The sequence below is a fragment of the Triturus cristatus genome, chromosome 12, assembly GCF_964204655.1.
Source record: "Triturus cristatus chromosome 12, aTriCri1.1, whole genome shotgun sequence".
NCBI lineage: Eukaryota > Metazoa > Chordata > Amphibia > Caudata > Salamandridae > Triturus > Triturus cristatus.
The window spans coordinates 693,756,305-693,774,296 of record NC_140595.1 but is presented as its reverse complement, the minus strand read 5'-3'; the positions used below and the strand labels follow the sequence as shown (position 1 = coordinate 693,774,296).

At 50.1% G+C, this 17,992-nt stretch overlaps 1 protein-coding gene and 1 long non-coding RNA gene across 2 annotated transcripts in view; one reads left to right on the top strand and one right to left on the bottom strand.

The window, feature by feature from the left end:
• Positions 1–17,992, top strand: part of LOC146780111 (uncharacterized) — a 597,326-nt gene that overhangs the window by 128,826 nt on the left and 450,508 nt on the right. The window contains exon 4 of the mRNA XM_085638049.1: positions 13,235–13,353. Within this exon, the coding sequence (XP_085494175.1) occupies positions 13,235–13,353 (119 nt within the window). The remainder of the gene's footprint in view (positions 1–13,234; positions 13,354–17,992) is intronic.
• The window catches only part of LOC146780113 (uncharacterized), a 153,327-nt gene that overhangs the window by 102,291 nt on the left and 33,044 nt on the right, over positions 1–17,992 (bottom strand). The gene's annotated exons all lie outside the window — the stretch shown is intronic.

Here is a 17,992-nt window from a genome sequence, read left to right as displayed (position 1 = left end):
TTGGATACAGCCTGCAGTCTTACCCCTTCGAAGGATTTTCATTGTAAAGGCATGTGTGGTAAAGGCATATGCATGGTAATGGTTGCATGGTAATGGTATTGCGTTGTAATGACCACGTTCAAAGCAGGGGCAGTGCCTCCAATAGGACGCTGGGGCATTTCCCCACTCATAAATTGGCCCCCCTGGCCCGCCTATTACATGTAAGTAAATATATATTAATACACATACAACTCTCAATTTGTTATTCAGCTCGCACCTGCAGCACTCAGCCTTCAGCCATAGTGTCTGGCGTCGGCTGCTCTGAAGGAGGTGGGGCTTCAATTTACATATTAGCAGCATACCGGGGGAAGCGAGCTTATGGCACAAAGTGCGCATGTCTGGTTTGCCGGCTGCCTTTCTCTGGCCAGCCCGACATGCGCAGGAGAGGCTTCTCTCCACCTGCACATTCGGGGAGCGGGGGTTGATCAAAGCCGCAACCTTCGGTCTCCTAATAAGCAGTGAGTTTGCCTGCTCAAGCCAATCCTGGCACTGCTTTCATGCAGCGTCTGATTGGCTGAGTGCAGTTTGTGCATGTGAGAAGCACCGCGGGGGTTGGAGGCTCTGCTCACAGAGCATGACCAATCACTGTAATGGTTTACTGTGAAGCTATGCAGTGAGTGGCCATTACTGCAGGTGCTGGACAGGGCTGCTCAGCCAGCCTGTCTGTTCCTTCCCACAGCCGGCATCAGCAAGCGAGATGGGCCAGAGCACACCTGACCTCGTGCTGCTGTGGCCAGACTTGAGTCTGTCCTGACTGACTCCTTTGAGCCTGCGTTGCCACTAAGATCCCTCAGTGGAGTCGAATGGACAGTATTCACAACAACACTAAGATAGCCAGTAAGCCACTTTAGGCAGAAGTAGGTGGCACAATATGGAACTGGGGAAAGGAAGGGCCCAGCGAAGGCAAGGGTTTAGAGGGGTGATGGGGATAATGACGATGTTGAGTTGGGTTGGGTTCAGTGATTGTATATTGTTTTCACTGCCTATTGTACATGCATAAATTACTAACTTTCGATGAAGTCTGTTTTTCCAGGGATAAATAGACGATACCTGTAGCTCAGATTTACTGCCAAATCAGATTACTTCTGCCAAGTTGAACTATTTCCTCTCGTAACTTTCCCCTTAACTAGGACTAAACATAAATAGTAGTCTGTGCTGTCATGATATGGATGGTTGAGTCGTGTATTTCATTCCAGCAGGTCCAATGTCAGCCATCTGCAACTGGCCAGAGATTAAACCAGGCATTACTGCTAGAACACATCACCCAAAGACAAGTGTTGGAACACAACTGAGTCACATTGAATGAGGGACGGACACATTTAAGGAGCTCCAATCAATGTGCTTGGTGATGAGGTCCTAGCTAGTTGAGTGGCTGCTTTTTACGGATATTTTTCAGTTGAAACCTTTGTTGTGAACACAGTCCTATTCTTTGAGATAGAAGTTTTTAATCTGCCGTTGGTGGCAGGGTGGGTAAAGGGGGAGCCCAGACTAGAGCTGTATCCAGAGTAGTTTCATCTCTACCCCCTTGCTTGCCATTCAGACCTGAGCGCTTTTCAAGATCCCTAAGCCGTGGTGATAATATCAGAACTCTAGTGCCTAGTGCTAAGGTGTATTTCACTCCTAGCACTGGACAAACACTACCCTTTCCGCAATGTATTACATCAGCAGGATTTACATTATGGGACCCATTACGATCGACCGCCATCGCAGCGGGATGGAGACCATCCGACAAGTAGTTGGCGATTCCACCCACCATATTATGATGAGACTGCTGGGTAGGCAGTCAGAAACATGCCTTTTTAGGTCTCGTCTGACCCAGCTGCACGGCCGCTTTGATGTTTGATCGCGATCGCGGCCGCTTTGATGTTCCCACCTCCCGTCTCCCTCCTTAAGCCGCATGCACTTCCTTACCGAGCTTTCTATAATATGAAACACTCGCACGTTGATGTTTTTTATCCAAAATATTGTACAGGCGCACGTTTTTGATGGCACATGCCATGCAAAGGAAATTTAAAATAAACTGAACATGTTTGAAAATGAAGTGGTCAGTGACGAATCAAACAAGTCTACTGCTACCACCAATTTTCACAACATCTTTTACAAAATGTATAACATTAAACTTGCAGAGCAATGCTCGAAATTATTAAAGGCTGCACTGAAAGATTTTTTTGAAGCATGGAAAGTAATTACAGTGCATTGCCTTTACTCTCTTTTTGTCTGTGAGAAGCTCCCTTTAGACACCAATTAGAAACTCTCCTCACTGCCCAAGCCAGCCAGCTCTGTTCAAGTAAAGCAGCCAAGCGGGCAGGGCCCCATTGATGATGGAGTCTGCTCTTCCTGGACGTGTGGAGGAGAATGACATCCCCGTTAATGTCAGAGGTGCTCCACGCCCGGCCGGCTCTCACAAAGCCACTTTATTCCTAACGTCGTTTGTTTGACACATTCACATCACTCGGAGCTTCCCGCGTGATATTAATGCCAGTCATCCACTTGCGCACGCAGCACTGTAAAACACACAAACCTCTATGTCTGTGCCGACAAACAGTAGCAGATAAAAGCAGAATTCCATGTAAATGGCTCGCCCATCTTCCGGGAGCACATTGTTCACAATTGTCAGGGAAACAAAAGATTCGGACCCGGAACGGGAGAGGAAAACATCTGTTGAAACGACACCCCTGACAAACTCCCACTCACTCACTCGCCCGCTCAATATTCAATGTATCCCAACAAAACAGGAGACTCGCAGCTCCCACTGGCAGATGCTCTACCCAACTAGGCGCCCTTACCTGCCAGCCAATCCTCTCTCCAGACCAGGAATCTGCACTCCTCTCCTATCCACCTGCCATCTCACCATTATAGGCTTTTATACTTGTAAAACAAGACGAAAATGCACCAATAGCATTTTAGGGACTGTCATTTACACATGTAACAATAAAACCAAGAACAGCAATAACTATGCATTACTTCGTATTATTGGTAATAGTAGCAGCAGCTGAATTAATATTGGTTGTAGTTTAATGTTGTTGTGTGTCTTCAGTTCTGAGACAGTCTGTTTTATTTTGCCCTCCCACTTACATCAAGGAACTGGTCACAATTCCATGAAAGCTTCACTCTGCTTAATTGTTCTTTACATATGAGTTTGCTATGCATCACAAGATGCACAGTAGTAGCTGCAAGTCTGGTTATTGTTTGATTCTGGCTGATGTTTCAGGTTCTGGCTTGCTGTGAGCTGCGGCAAGATTTGACTCTGATTGTTGCTCCTTACGTGGAGGGACCTGGTCTTGGGTTCCTCCTGGTTCTTTATCCCACCCAAGGCGCATAGCCTGTTTATAATGTGCTGCATTACTAAACACTTAAAAGGTCCCAAAGGTGAGAACTATTGGATATGCCAATGCTTGTTTCTATTGTGGCTTGTGCTGCGGCCCGGAAAAGGGCTGCAGCACATGCTGCATTAGAAACAAGCATTTGCAATGCAATAGGTCTCGCATTTATGCGAGTTTAAGCTATTGGTATTGTAAATGACATTGACTTTTATTTATGTTTCAAAAACCAAAACATAAATAAAAGGCGTTGTCATTTACAATGCCAATAGCTCAAACTAGGGTAAATGTGAGACCTTTTGCATTGCAAATGCTTGTTTCCGTTTCAAATTATGCCAGCAGTAGCATAATACACAAAGATATTTCTTTCACAAAGGAAAGGGTGAAGGACCAGGGACACCTAGTAACAGCCTGTGGTACTGCACCCATTTCTTCGTGAAAGGAATTTCTTTGCGTATTATTATTTCTTATTTAGGATTAGCGGTTATGATCAAATACGTTTAGATAATCCAGGGAATAAAAGGGAACCGCAAACATAGGGAGCAGATGGATGGCTTGTGTGATCAGAGATCCCAACATACAGACAACGGGAAATATTGGGAAAGTAATGTAACTCTTTATATTGCCACTGCAGCCGGTGTACTATTGATCGGTAGCAGGGGAGGGTGATACCATGGGTGCTCGTTCAGTTTTGCCTGATGTTCTGGTCAGTGGGATTGGTGTACACACAGACAGCAGCTGTGGTTCTGCAGCGCCGCGCGTTTTCTGTTATATATACAGCTCTTTATTAACCCCTTCGATGCTGCGCAGATTCCGCCGCTGTGCTGGCGGAATCTTGCGCGGGCGGGTTCATGACGGAATGGTTCCGTCATGAGCACAGCTCAACCGTGGGTCATGACGGAACCATTCCGTCATGAGCACCGAAGGGGTTAAAAGGCAGTGAGTCGTCATGCGTGTGCCTGCTACTGCACTATGAGCACTTATTAAACACACATAATTACAGAGTCGCTGTGCTCCTGTGTGTGTGCCCGTGCCGCAGTTTACACCAGTGTGGCCGGTGAGGGTGCTTTTCGTTCAATTGTGCAGTGTGTGTTAGATTACAGTGATATAGTTTGCAGATTACTTTCCGTCTACACCCCTGCTGATGGTTGTAGAGAGCCACCCGGGCTCTCTTATACAATGTTGCGCTAAAACACGCATCCACCCACCCCTCGGGGCGGGCTCATCCCGAGGGGATAAATAAACGTGGGCAAGACCGCACGTGGTCTTCGAGTAACCCAGAACTCACGCTACGGTTCTGTGTCCTTTATTTGGTATCACTCCCAACTAACTGAGACCGAGGCCTGCCGCGCTACACTGGCGACGAGGCCGGTCGTGCCTGGCGTGCTGTCCTATCAGCCTGCGCGGGGAGTGTGCGGAGCCCACCCGTATTGCTGACGCCCCCGCTGCTCACCAGCTTCATCCCGGTGATTGCGGAGCCCACCCGCGTAGTGCTGGAGGCGGACCGCCTCCCAAAGTGGCCTGCTGATCGGGGAGCCCACCCGCATGCTGCTCCCTGCACCGGACGCTTCCAGCGCTGTGCGCGCTCTTCAGGGGTGAGTGGCTGACCCGGCGCCTGATCGGAGCTCTGCTCCCGCCCCCGATCCGAGTCCCTCTGGAGGATTCACCTCGTGCTGGCCCTGGTTTGCATCGGCCGATCGGGGGAGGGGGCCTTGACAGGGCTGCCCTTTCTCCTGCCTGCCTGAACTGTGTCCAAGGCTGCGTGGTGCAGCAACTGAAGTCCGTGGGAGGGAACAACAAGGCCCAGAGCAGGGAGAGGAGGTCAGGAGCAACAAGCATTGGCAAAACCAATGTTCCCAGAAGTTTAATAAACAAGCCTTGGCAGAGCCTCAGTACTAAGTGAGAGTGACCACACTGGGATAATAAGCACTGGCAAAACCCACAGGTCCCACCAGTACATTCGCACGATGTCTTCAGGGCCTGCGGCAGGCGCTGGTGCACCACAAGCTGGCGGGTCCAACGCAGGTGCTGGCAACTACCCACCACCGCCACCGGTGGTCACCCACAACGCAGTAGCGCCCCTACCACCGTTCAGCGAAACCGCAGACCCAGCTACCGCCGCCCCGCGATGGAAGGCATGGGCGGGGCGACTGAATCACTACTTTAGAGGGACCCGAGAAACCGATGGGGCAGTGAAGCGGTCACTACTCATATATTATGGAGGTACTGAAATCTATGACTTGTTCGACACGCTTCCCAACACTGGGAATGATGATGATTATGACGCAGCGGTGGCTGCGCTGAATAGACATTTTGATCCTCAACTGAACCCGGATTTTGAAAAGTTTAAGTTCCGGAGGGCGTGGCAAACCGACACCGAATCCGTCCATATGTTTTACGCGCGGCTGCGCTGGCTGGCCAGCACGTGCCCCTTCACGGACCAGAGAGTGGAGATAAGGGATCAGATCATATTGGGCTGTCGCTCCAAACTCTTACGGAAGCTGATTCTCCGGCAGCCAGGGATCTCGCTGGATGAAATCCTAGTACTAGCACGGTCCCACGAGCTGTCCGATGCCAGGGCGGAGGAAATGGAAGCGGCCCTACACGTGCCCGTGGCCGCAGGACCGGGGTTCAAGAGCGTACCCATCAAAGAAGAAAAGGTGGAAGCGATACAAAGGCGGCCGGCCGCACCTCGCCCAGCGCCCAAACCTGCGACTGGGGCCTCGTGTGGATACTGCGGGGACGACCACCCGGCAACGGCAGTCTGCGGGGCAAAAGGCAAGGCATGCTCCCACTGCGGAAGAATGAATCACTATGCCAGAGTATGCCGGGGTGGGCGTTTCAGACAACCGTCATCGAGACCCAGGTTCGGGCCACAGCAAGTGCGCCAGGTCTCGCAGGAAGACCCGCTGCCAAGCGAAGACCGTCAGCCACAGTCGCGGGCCCCGATATATGAGGATGAGGACGACGAGGTATTCGTAGTATCGTAAGTCAGCAGGATAGGCTCCCGGCGGAGGCCGCCGCCCATGTGTTCAGTCTCAGTGGGAGGCACCGAGGTCCAAGCCCTCCTCGACACAGGGGCGTCGGTCAATGTGATGGACTCCGACCAATATGACCGTCTGTCGCCGAGACCCCCCTTGACGCCATCCAAGGCGCGGATTTATACGTATGGAGGGACGGACCCTCTTCCCCTCCGTGGCGTCATCAGTGCCACCATCGCCAGCAGGGGAAACTCGACTCAGACACAATTTCATGACACAGAAGGCAAGAAAGGGATGCTGCTCAGCTGTCATACTGCAGATTACCTTGGGCTAGTGTTCTTTGCGAACCAGGTTCATGACTCCCACGCCGAGCACATACTCAAGGAGTTCCCAACACTCTTCACCGGCCTGGGAAAACTAAAGGGCAAGAAGTTCAAGCTGCACATAGACACGTCCATATGACCGGTAGCCCTCAGACATCGGAGGGTGCCGTTCAACCTGCACCCGCAAGTGGAAGAGGAGTTGCGGAAGCTCGAAGATCTGGATGTCATTGAAAAAGTCTCCGGACCCACTCCCTGGGTGTCCCCGCTGGTCGTGGCGCCCAAGCAACCAGGGGCCATCAGACTCTGTGTGGACATGCGGCTGCCCAACACAGCAGTGAAGAGGGAGCAGCACATCACCCCCACGATGGACGACATCGTGGCGGACCTCAACGGGGCCAAATGGTTCTCGAAGCTGGACCTAAATGCTGGCTACCACCAGCTAGAACTAGACCCCAGCAGTCGATACATCACCACGTTTTCGACCCATGTCGGCCTCCGGAGATACAAAAGGCTGAGTTTTGGTGTCTCCTCCGCGGCAGAGGTATTCCAGAACGCCATCCGAGAGACCCTGTCCGGTCTGCAGGGCGTGATCAACCTCAGCGACGACATTTTAGTCTACTCCAACACGCTGGAAGAGCATCACACACACCTGCGGGCCACCCTCCGGAGACTGACAGAGTGCGGGCTGACGCTGCACTAAGGGAAGTGCTCCTTCTACCAGGACAGTGTAGACTTCTTTGGATACACGTTCACTCGAGAGGGGTTGCTGGTAGATCCGAGAAAGGCGGAAGCCATCCGAGCGGCACCCACCCCGTGCAGTCCCACTGAAGTAAGAAGCTTTCTTGGAATGGCTACCTACTGTGGGAGGTTCATCCCGAGGCTAGCCGCGATGTCTGAACCACTACGCGCCCTCACGCGCCACGATCACCCGTGGGAGTGGACCCCGGCGGCCAACAAGGCATTCCAAGAGATCAAAGAGGGGCTCCGCGACAAGACAATCATGGCCTACTTCCACCCCCGGAGGAAGACAGAGTTGGTAGTAGATGCCTGCCCGGTGGGACTCGGTGCCGTCCTCTTGCAGGAACATGGGCACGAAGTATGGAAGCCCGTTGCGTACGCTAGCAAGGCGCTTACTGACACTGAGACGAGGTATGCCCAGATAGAGAGAGAAGCGCTGGCCATCAAATGGGCCTGCCAGCACTTCCACTTGTACCTGTGCGGACAGGACTTCACCGTCGTGATGGATCACAAGCCGTTACTCCCCCTGTTCACCGGATTGTCGAGGCTGGCACCGCCGCAGATCGAACGCTGGGCCGTGCAGCTCCAGGCGTACCAGTTCAAGGTGATCTACCGGCCGGGGGCTCACAATCCCGCGGATTACTTGTCCCGGCATCCGCGATCAACCCCATCAGCTGCCATACCGGAAGACACGTGCAACACGGAGGCCTTCGTCAGCATGGTATCGCAGGGGTCCTGCCCGAAAGCTATGACCCTGGAGGAGATCGGTCAAGCCACTCAGGAAGATCCTACTCTCACCCGCGTCCGCAGGGCGCTAGACAGCAATGGATGGGCCCGCTTCCTAGACGGGGTTCGAGCCCTGCGACCAGAGGTCAGTCACGTTCGACAGCAACTATGGCAGGTCAGGAGTGAACTCAGCGTAGGGGGAGAAGGAGTCATTCTGAGGGGAATGCTCATTGTGGTCCCAGAAAGCCTCCAGAGGAAAATCCTGGCGCTTGCGCATGTGGGCCACCAGGGGATGGCCAAGACTAAGGCCCGGCTCTGGGACAAGGTGTGGTTCCCGGGGATGGACGTGCAAGTGGATGAAATGGTCCGACAGTGCCACGCTTGCTCTATCACCGGAGGAGATCCGGCTCCAGCTCCAGTGATTACAGAAGAAGCAAGTAAGACGCCGTGGACCCATCTCAGCATCGACTTCGGGAGATTCCCAGACGGCAGGCACATGCTGGTCATGGTCGATTCCTTCTCGAAGTTCCCGATAGTGGAGGTGATAGCATCCACTGCGTTCCCTCACGTCAAAAAGGTTCTGGACAGAATATTCGCAACTATGGGGCTGCCAGAAGAAGTCAAGTCGGACAATGGGCCCTCATTCCAGGGGCGGGAGTTCCAGGAATACCTGACCAGTCTGGCGATCCGACACCGGAAAATCACCCCCCTCTGGTCTCAAGCCAATGGAGAAGTGGAACGGCTGATGAGGACGCTCAATCGAGCGCTGCGGATCGCCGTGGATAACGAGGAAGATCTGGAAGCAGCTCTAGATCAATTCCTGGGAATGTACCGCCAGACCCCACACAGCACCACCAAGTGTGCTCCTGCTCACATCCTGTTCAAGCGAGCCCCGCAGGACAGCATTCCGGCGGATCCAGGCTGGGCCCCGGTGGAAAGAGACGGGGTAGCTATTCAGGCGCGGAGGGAAGCAACGAACCGGAAGGCTAGCGAGGCCCGGAGAGCCCAGGACACAGTGGTACGAGTTGGAGACCGTGTGGTCATCAAAGATCGGCACCCCGGCTGGAAGTTCCGAACTCCCTATGAGCCTGAAGTGTGGAAGGTGACCCAGGTGCAAGGGACCATGATCACGGCACGGAGAGGACACCAGACCGTCACCAGGAATGTGTCGAGCTTCAAGGAGGTTCCCGAGACGGGCATGGATGGCAAAGGGCTCGAGTCACCAGGGGTTTTGACGGAGAGTGGTGCCCCGGCGTCTCCCGGTGGAGGGGTGTCACCTCCGGCAAGCGGGCAGTCGGCGGCCCCAGGTGGAGAAGACCATCAGAGACTAACTGATTGGGGTCCCGTGGCCGGTGCTCCTGGGGTTACCCCGTTGGACAGGTCTCCCGACCCCTCCACTAGAAGTCAACGGTATGGACTACGCCCCAATCCTGCACCTAGTCAGAGACTAAAAGACTATGTATATACTTCCCCATGATGGGGTGCACTAGGGGACAGCTAACTAAAAGAAAGGAGGAATGTAGAGAGCCACCTGGGCTCTCTTATACAATGTTGCGCTAAAACACGCATCCACCCACCCCTCGGGCGGGCTCGTCCCGAGGGGATAAATAAACGTGGGCAAGACCGCACGTGGTCTTCGAGTAGCCCAGAACTCACACTAAGGTTCTGTGTCCTTTATTTGGTATCACCCCCAACTAACTGAGACCGAGGCCTGCCACGCTACAATGGTGTCTGCTCTCACGTCCGACTCAGAACAACTGGCAGGCAGCATGGCGAGAACGTGCCGGAGTCTGAGCTGCTCCCAGCGGTGCAAACCATGTCTTTTTTTTTTGCATATTTATATAGCGCAAACTCGACCCGAAGGTATTGGAGCGCTTTACATGAACACCGTATTTATATTACACATTCAGGCACGGGAAGATTAAGTGATTTGCCCAGAATCACAGGATGTGGACGCGACCTTGAGGCTCGAACTCTGGTTTCCAGCACCAAAGTCTTCAGTTTATCCGACGAACCACATCCTCTCCCCATTCCTGGCCTCGCTCTCGACACATGCAGACAGCGTTCACATGCATGACACCCCGAGACATGCCTTGAGAACACAGGTCACAGTGGTCGCATGTGCTGGTGACACCATCGCAAAAGCATGTTTAATTTTAAAATGAAAACAATCCATTAGCAGACCTTACACACAAGTGTAAACATGCGTAACTTCCGGACCATTTTACACACACGCAGAAGGCGGGTGAGCAGACAGGCCGGCTATTCCTTTTATCGAGATAAAAGCATATTAATGACATCAGATGAGCGCTCCACTTTCTGGGGAACACTTACACCTCCCAAGAAGTGTGAAAAAATGCAATCACTCTAGAGGTTAATTAGTGGAGAGAAAGATATGCTCCCTCGGTGGAGACGAATCCTAAATGAAGCATTATGTAAATGTGAGCGATTGGCGTTGCAGATGCTAATTGTTTTTCTTCCATTTCAAAGTATGCCAGCAGTACGCAAATAAATATCTTTCACGAAGGAAAGGGTGCAGGACCAGGGACACCTAGGGACAGCCTGTGGTACTGTACCCTTTTCTTCGTGAAAATAATTTCTTTGTTTATGCTAATACTGGCATACTTTGAAATGAAATAAAAATTTGCATTTGCAATGTCTGTAATGTCCGGCGCGCGATGAGGCGTTCTAGCCTACAGCGCTGCCGGAGAGCGCTAGCGCTGACGCGTGACGTCAGACGCTAGTGGGTATTTAATAAAGAGGTGTGGCCTCGGCGGGCAGTCGGAGCCGCGTGTACAAACCAAACCACCGGCTCCTGTGTTTATTTAGCGCGAGCGCGCTAATATGACAATGAGCATTTATTAAAATGCTACAATGTCAAGAGCTGGCAGTTTGACTAATACGACAGGTATTGCACTGCAAATGCTGTGAGCAGCCTCCTGTGTGGCTTCAGTAGTGAATATGTCATTGTGGCAGGAAGCAAAAAGTAAACCTTCAATTCGCCCAATAGAAGTTAAAAGGTAGGACAAAGTGAAAGGAAACACGCATTCACGAGGTAAGAATCAAAGGTAAACTGAATGGAAGTAAGGTATTCTCTGATACAAGGAAACAGGAGACTGCAAAGACAAGTGACCGTAAAGAGGGAGAGTAGCCCCCCTCCCTCAACCAGATGGCTCACTGCAGGCAATTAAGTGCCAGCGAAGCGGTTGCCTCAGGGACTACACGAAAGTTACCATAGAATTAACAGCCAACAGTAATCAACAAAACAACAGCAATGCCAGACTTCATCCAATCTACCATAAAACCAACAGCTAACAGAAATCAAGAAAACCACAGCAATGCCAGACTTCATCCAATCTCGAGGTGCAGGAGAAATCACACAGAGTCGAAGCCAATATACAGATTACTTTAGGTCTCGCTTAGACAGCGCATGCGCTGCCAAGGCGAGACCTAAAAAAGCATGTTTGCAAACATCCATGCACAGTGTGCCAGGCACCATGGGCCTGGCACACTGTGCATGGATGTTTGGGGGGCACCACATGTGCCCCCCTGGACACAAAGCAGTGGCTCACAGGGGACGGGGCCCCTACTAGGGGCCCCAAAGTCCAATTCTGACAGCCTTTTCATGGCGGTGGGACCACCATGAAAAGGCTGTTGAAATGGACATCATAACCTTACGGCTGTACCTGTGCAGGCACCACCTTCATTGTAGGGATTATTGTGTGACCGCCACCCCGACGGGCTCCTTGAGCCAGTCGGAGGCGGCGGTCTTCACCCCCCCTCTACGTTCTGACTGCCGGTATCGTACTCCTGTGCTCGGACCTTTGCCCTGGATGTCAGGCGGACCTCCACCGACGGCCTGTAGGTGGCGGTCCACCCAACATCATAGTGAAGGCCTATATGTGCTTGAAGTTTCTTTGCTTTTTTACTTACATTTTTTGTTAACATGTACCACCTTGTGGATGTTACTCAGCATTATGCCTCAAAGATTTATAAATACTTCCTCGTTAGCATCATCAGTGTCCAATTGGTCTGGTTCTCAGTAGCAAGTCTGTTGGTCACATTATTAATTGCCTAAGTGATGGGGAAGAGGACAATAACAATTTATTGGTGCTTAATTTGAAATGGTGATTGCAGGCAGGTCCCATCGGCACTCATTTTTGGAACAAACACATTTTGCCCCATCAGCAGACTTTGAGGAACAGAGAGAAAATTCACAAAAGGGGGAAACAAGAATGAACAAAAAGAAGGAAACCTGCTACAAACAAAGAAAGCAGAGATGAAAAGAAAATGTAAGAGAGAGGAAAGGGGCCGGGAGTGTAGGTTAGAGAATGAAAAAGGCACAGGTGCAATCAATACTGGACAACTTTGATATTCGGCCTTCCTTGCCTCCTCAACATGTAAGAGTGCCGAGTATGGGATTAGATGGCATTCTTGTTGTGCTTCTGTGCAAGGGAGGATCATTATGAGTAGTCTCCTCAACCCTGTGCCCCCAACAGTCTCAGCAAACTTTAGAAGTGTCTTGCACCACTGGGGGAGGGGAAGCGTGTTATGTAATACTGTAGGAAAAATACCCCATCTCATCCAACAGTCGGGGGCAGAACCGCAGCATGGGCAGTGTAGTTCCTTAACCCTGCAGCACTCAAGTGTCTCAGCAGTGCTTCAGCAGCATCCGCTGCAGGGGGGGGGGGGGGAGTGCACTGTGAAACACAGCAGGGAAAAGGGCTCCCCTTAGGTATTGTTATCTCAATGTCTTTTATGACGTTCTGTGGTTATACTGCATAAGCAGATACCTACGTCATCATCATATGAACATAACAACACTTTCACTATGGCTTTATTAACCTTCTTGCTCTCTCAAAATTGCTTGAAAATGCACCATATTCCCACTCTTTTTTTCAAACTTTTCTCAGGGAGACAACCACACCGACTCCCCCTCCCCCCCCAACTCCCTTATGCCAGTCGGGCTCACTCACTACTCATGTTCGCCACAGGGCACTCATCACACACTTTTATACCTCATCAGTTTCAAATGTCACCAGGTGCCACTGGTTAAAAGGTTGTGTCACCCTGGTTTAGTTTCTCATGAGAAATCTCTTTCTTTCAGCCACCGTCAGTGCAGAAGTGGCCGTCGAGGTAAAGATCACCAACCAAGAGTTCAGCACAGAGCTGACGGATAGTAACAGCAACGAATATCAAGTCTTTGAGGTCAACTTCAAAGCTCAGGTAAGACAAGAGCATGTGTGAGAGGAGGGCTGCCAGAAGAACCATCGAAATGTGTTCTGTTCCTGTTTAAAAGTTTGTTTTCAGGTCAGTTGCGAAACAAACTGATAAAAGGGCAAAATAACATTAGCCACAGTCTTTGAACGAAGGCTCTCTGTATACATCTTTCACAAGAGCAGATTGAAAAAAAATCGAAAAGCACGTTAACAAATGTGTATAGTGCCATGTGGGCAACAGTTCATTAGGGAACATTACAGGCATTTGCAGAGGTGATTTTTTATTTCTGTAAACGTGCTAGATTAATAAGCGTTCACTACGATAATAGTATTGATTTTTATACAATTCATGCACACAGAGGCACACATCACACTGGCACACATGGAGCACGCCCACATGCGCATAGACCGGCAGGCTGACAGACGCCATTTTCGTAGACCAGCAGAAACGTAGGCACACATGCACATCAACCCGGTAGAGCACGGGGCATAGAGCGCTGCGCATCAGCGGAGCACAGAATGATGTGCTGTATGAAAGACTTAGGGGCATATCATCAAGCCCCAGAGATAAAATTATCACCGCTTTAGCGTCTGTTTTCGGCCGGAAAGCGGCGATAATTTTATCGCCTAATCAGCAAGGTCACGCTATCGCGTGAATACTTGCATTATCGCCCTTTCCCCCAACGCACATCTTTGCATCTCTAATGAGATGCAAAGTGGGCGCAAAGTAGCGATAACCTCTGTTATCGCTACTTTCCTTATGCCTGCTTCAAAACTGACTTAGCCATGATATCCTATGTAAGGTGGATATCATGGCTAAGTATGCCTTGCCCTATCAGCAAGCTTTTGCCAAACCTTGTGCGATTATCGCTGGATTTCCAGCGATAATTGCACAATTGGCAGCTTGCGCCCTGAATTTTATCGCTTTGGAGATAAGCGTTGCTGATAGCACGCTGTCTCTACGATAAAATTCAGAGTTGGCCGGCGATAATTATCCTTGCGCTAAGAGCGCTGTGCGATAATTATCACATGGCCTTGATGATATGCCCTTAGTGATGTACATCAGGAAAGTGCACGATGGTGTGCACCACAGAAGCATTGGCGGATGAGCCCCAGCAGAGCAGTGAGCAATGTGCCTCAGGGAATCATTGGACAATGTGCCTCCGGAGAGCACCGGATGACACACTCATGGGAGCAGTGTGTGACGTGCATGGAAGTAATAGGTACAGTACTTCCGGTGGGCACTGGTTGTTGCAAATGAAATGAGCATTGAATCCTATACTACTGAGAGACAATGGATGAAGTACGGTGCATAGGCACGGAAGTGTACACATTATTGGGGCATACCATGATGTGCATTAGGTGGCATAGGGTGATGCACAAATGTGGAAACATGTTGTTATGCCACTTGTCATGTGCTGCACCTTTTTGCAGCCCTGGGCTTTTGAACAGTAGTATTTTTTTAGGCGGGAGAAATAGGAGTACTTTTAGTAATTCTGCATTACTCTTTCAGACAGAATTACGCATAATAATTCAAGTATTCCTCTTCATGTAATTAGGAGTAATTTGCGGGAACGATCCTGAAGCGAGAGCACATTTCACTATTCATGATCTGCTGCATTTAGCGGTTTCTTAGTACAAAATACATTCTTGCATCCATTTTGGATGAGAGGGAGCTCTTTGTGCTAAGAAAATAGTGCTAAATAACGGTAGTAAGTTGGGAAAAATCCTACCCCAAGAACACATTTAGTGAGCCTGAGTGGCTATTTGCGCTCACTATTCCGGCACTGTTGCATTTAGTACTATATCCCATACATTTTGTACTCAAGGGGGGATTTTTATGCTGAGAAAAGTGCTACATGTAGAATTGCACTCTTATGTAATTTGAGTGTATTCTCATGAAATTCTTAGGTAACTCCACATGTTTGCAGTACATGGAATTATGCAAGTTATGTCCACCTCCTAGTATTTTTCTTGTTGACACTTTTAAGCCAATGGGCTATAAGCTTTACCTAGAATGGAAAAAGAAAATCTCATAGCCTCAATTTAAACATTCCTGTTGGCATAAAAGCCAGAACTCATTGAAGGTCTTGACAGATATTGAGATGGACAGAATAATTGAAAATTATAAGAATTCTGCTAATTTAAAAAACTACTACAAACGTGGTAATCACATGATGTAAATATTACAATCAAATGGACAGACAGAATTTCATAAAACAGTTGTGAAAATACAATTGCATGGTTAGGTCAGCAAAAGAAGGCTTACATTCAACAAAATGTTGGCGGTTGATAATGTCTCAAAAGGGATTTTTAAGAACAGTGATGCCCTAAATACTCCAGTGGCCATTGCCAACACAATAGTACCCATTAAGAGCTGGTGAAAGATTATTTAGCATATATTTATGAAAAAACTGGTAACATCAGAGGCGAACTGGCTAGTGATGTGGGGGGAGGAAGCAGTGGTGGTTTCAGAGACCTATTGGGTAGAGTGTCTAAATCAAAACATTAAGGCTTCTGTCCATTGAACATGGTGAGACCAGCCTATAGCAACTTGTCAGACTTGGTCCCGCTTAGATGTGTGTTCTGCCCATTTTGAGAAATTTATCAGCTGTGTTGTAGAAGTGTGCATAGTGCAAATTATAAATTAATGTCTGAGTTTTTATCTAGTACTTAGAGAGTTTAAAGTGGCTTTTATACTCCCACTGTCAAAGAAACCGTTCCTATGCACTGAAGGGCCATCAAACTTTAGACATGTCTCGCCACTACCATAGCTTTCAAAATTGTTGGGCAGGGCATTTACTTCTCAGCTTCGAAGGTTTGTGGAATTAAATAATAATTTGTTGTTGGATGATGCACAAGCAGAGTGGGCCATTGAACAAGTAGTGATGCTAGTAATTGATGAGTTACGAATGATAGTTGATAAGGGGACACTTAGGGGCAGTTTTATTATTAGATCTATCAGCCACCTTTGCTACCATTGACCATCACAGACTCACACATTGTCTATCCAGTGGTGTGATAAAATGCATGGCACTGCTTTGTATGGCATCTTTTCTTCAGGACAGAACTCAAAAAGGCCAAAATCTGTACTTTTTTCCCTTCCAAACTCTTTCCACACAGCAGGAAGCACCCACGAGCACAGCTGGCTCACGACACTTCACCCACCCACACATGGCACCCCATTGCCATGTGTCAGCACGTCAAAAGGAGGTGGCCGAACAGATGTGGGCGGGGTCCTAACTCATGGAAGGCGAACTAGATCACATATGTTGGTGTCCATTACACTTCAGGGACCACCCACACCCCACAAAGGAGACCCTCACAGCCATAGAGACACATGCAGATGCACATTCACAGTACAGTACCACGCCCAGGGGCAGGCAAATAGTAGTCACACACCCACGTTGGCTCTGCCTACTACGGCCCAGCCCAGTCCCCTTAGGAAATGAGCGGGTGACGACAAAACTACATGTCCAAGCTCCAACCCGCTGCCTGTGGTGACATGTCTGCATTCGCTGTACACTGCACAATGTAATGTCATACGGCCCAGGGCACTCATGCATACAACAAGACCACAGGGACACAGGCAGATATCATGTTGAACTGGCTACGTGCACTTGTACCCGGCCCCTTTAGTGGCAGGGCCACATGTACAGTGATGCCTGTGCTGGATGTGTGTGGGGTGAGTGTAAGCCAGCACGCACGGAGTGCTTGGTGCTGGCAACCACTTGAACAGTGGAGACTAGTGCAACGGGAACTGAAAACACCTGCATAACAGAGTCAACTGCTGAGCAACATGGAGGGAGCTGGAGAAAGCCAAGAGGACACACAACATGCAAACAGAAGTGTCCGTGAGTTGCAGTGCACTGTGGTTGAGGATCTAGAGATGAGCGCGCTCATGTGAAGAAAAAGTCTTGAATTGTGTCCCTTCGAGATATTCCAGATGCAGATGCAGTGGGGTGTGTTAGACCTGCATCAGCTTCCTCACCAACGGCCCAGGTCTCCCACACTGCTTGACATGACATTGCTGCGCAGCCTCTCCACCTTCTGCATTCTGTCCATCAGCAGTTATTTTGCACAGCCTCTCCACAGCACAAAACATAATCAGTAACAGACGATGGCTTGCGGTGCACTGAGTTAATGGCACCTAGTGTGCTGAGCAGGGTGTCAGTCTGATGATTGCATCCATGACTGGTGTTTTGCAACTCCGTAGGTTTATCAGGACCACCGTTTTGACTCTGGCAGATGGCGGTTGGAGATTGTCCTGGTGGAGGTGGCGTGTGCCTCCTGCGGTGATGCGACGTCCGGGCCGGTCAGGAGTCGATTTCATGTGTGAGCTCTAGTGGACCGCAGTTGAGGTCGGAGGCAGCGGACATCACAGAGGCCACAGACACATGGCGTTTATGACACTAAGGCCATCGCCTCAGAGGCCAGCCAATAGCCCAGAAGAAGGGGTAACGGACATGACCAGCACAGAGTTAGTGGCCCCGGATGCACAGCGGCTGGCACATGCTCCTGCCACGGGACGGTGACTTGCAGTGCAGTCAGATGGGCCATGCGACCTGAGCTGGTCTTCATCAATGTCCGAGGTGTATGTTGCAGAGTGTTGGGGAGGACAGTGGAAGGGGTCCTCCAGGGCATTA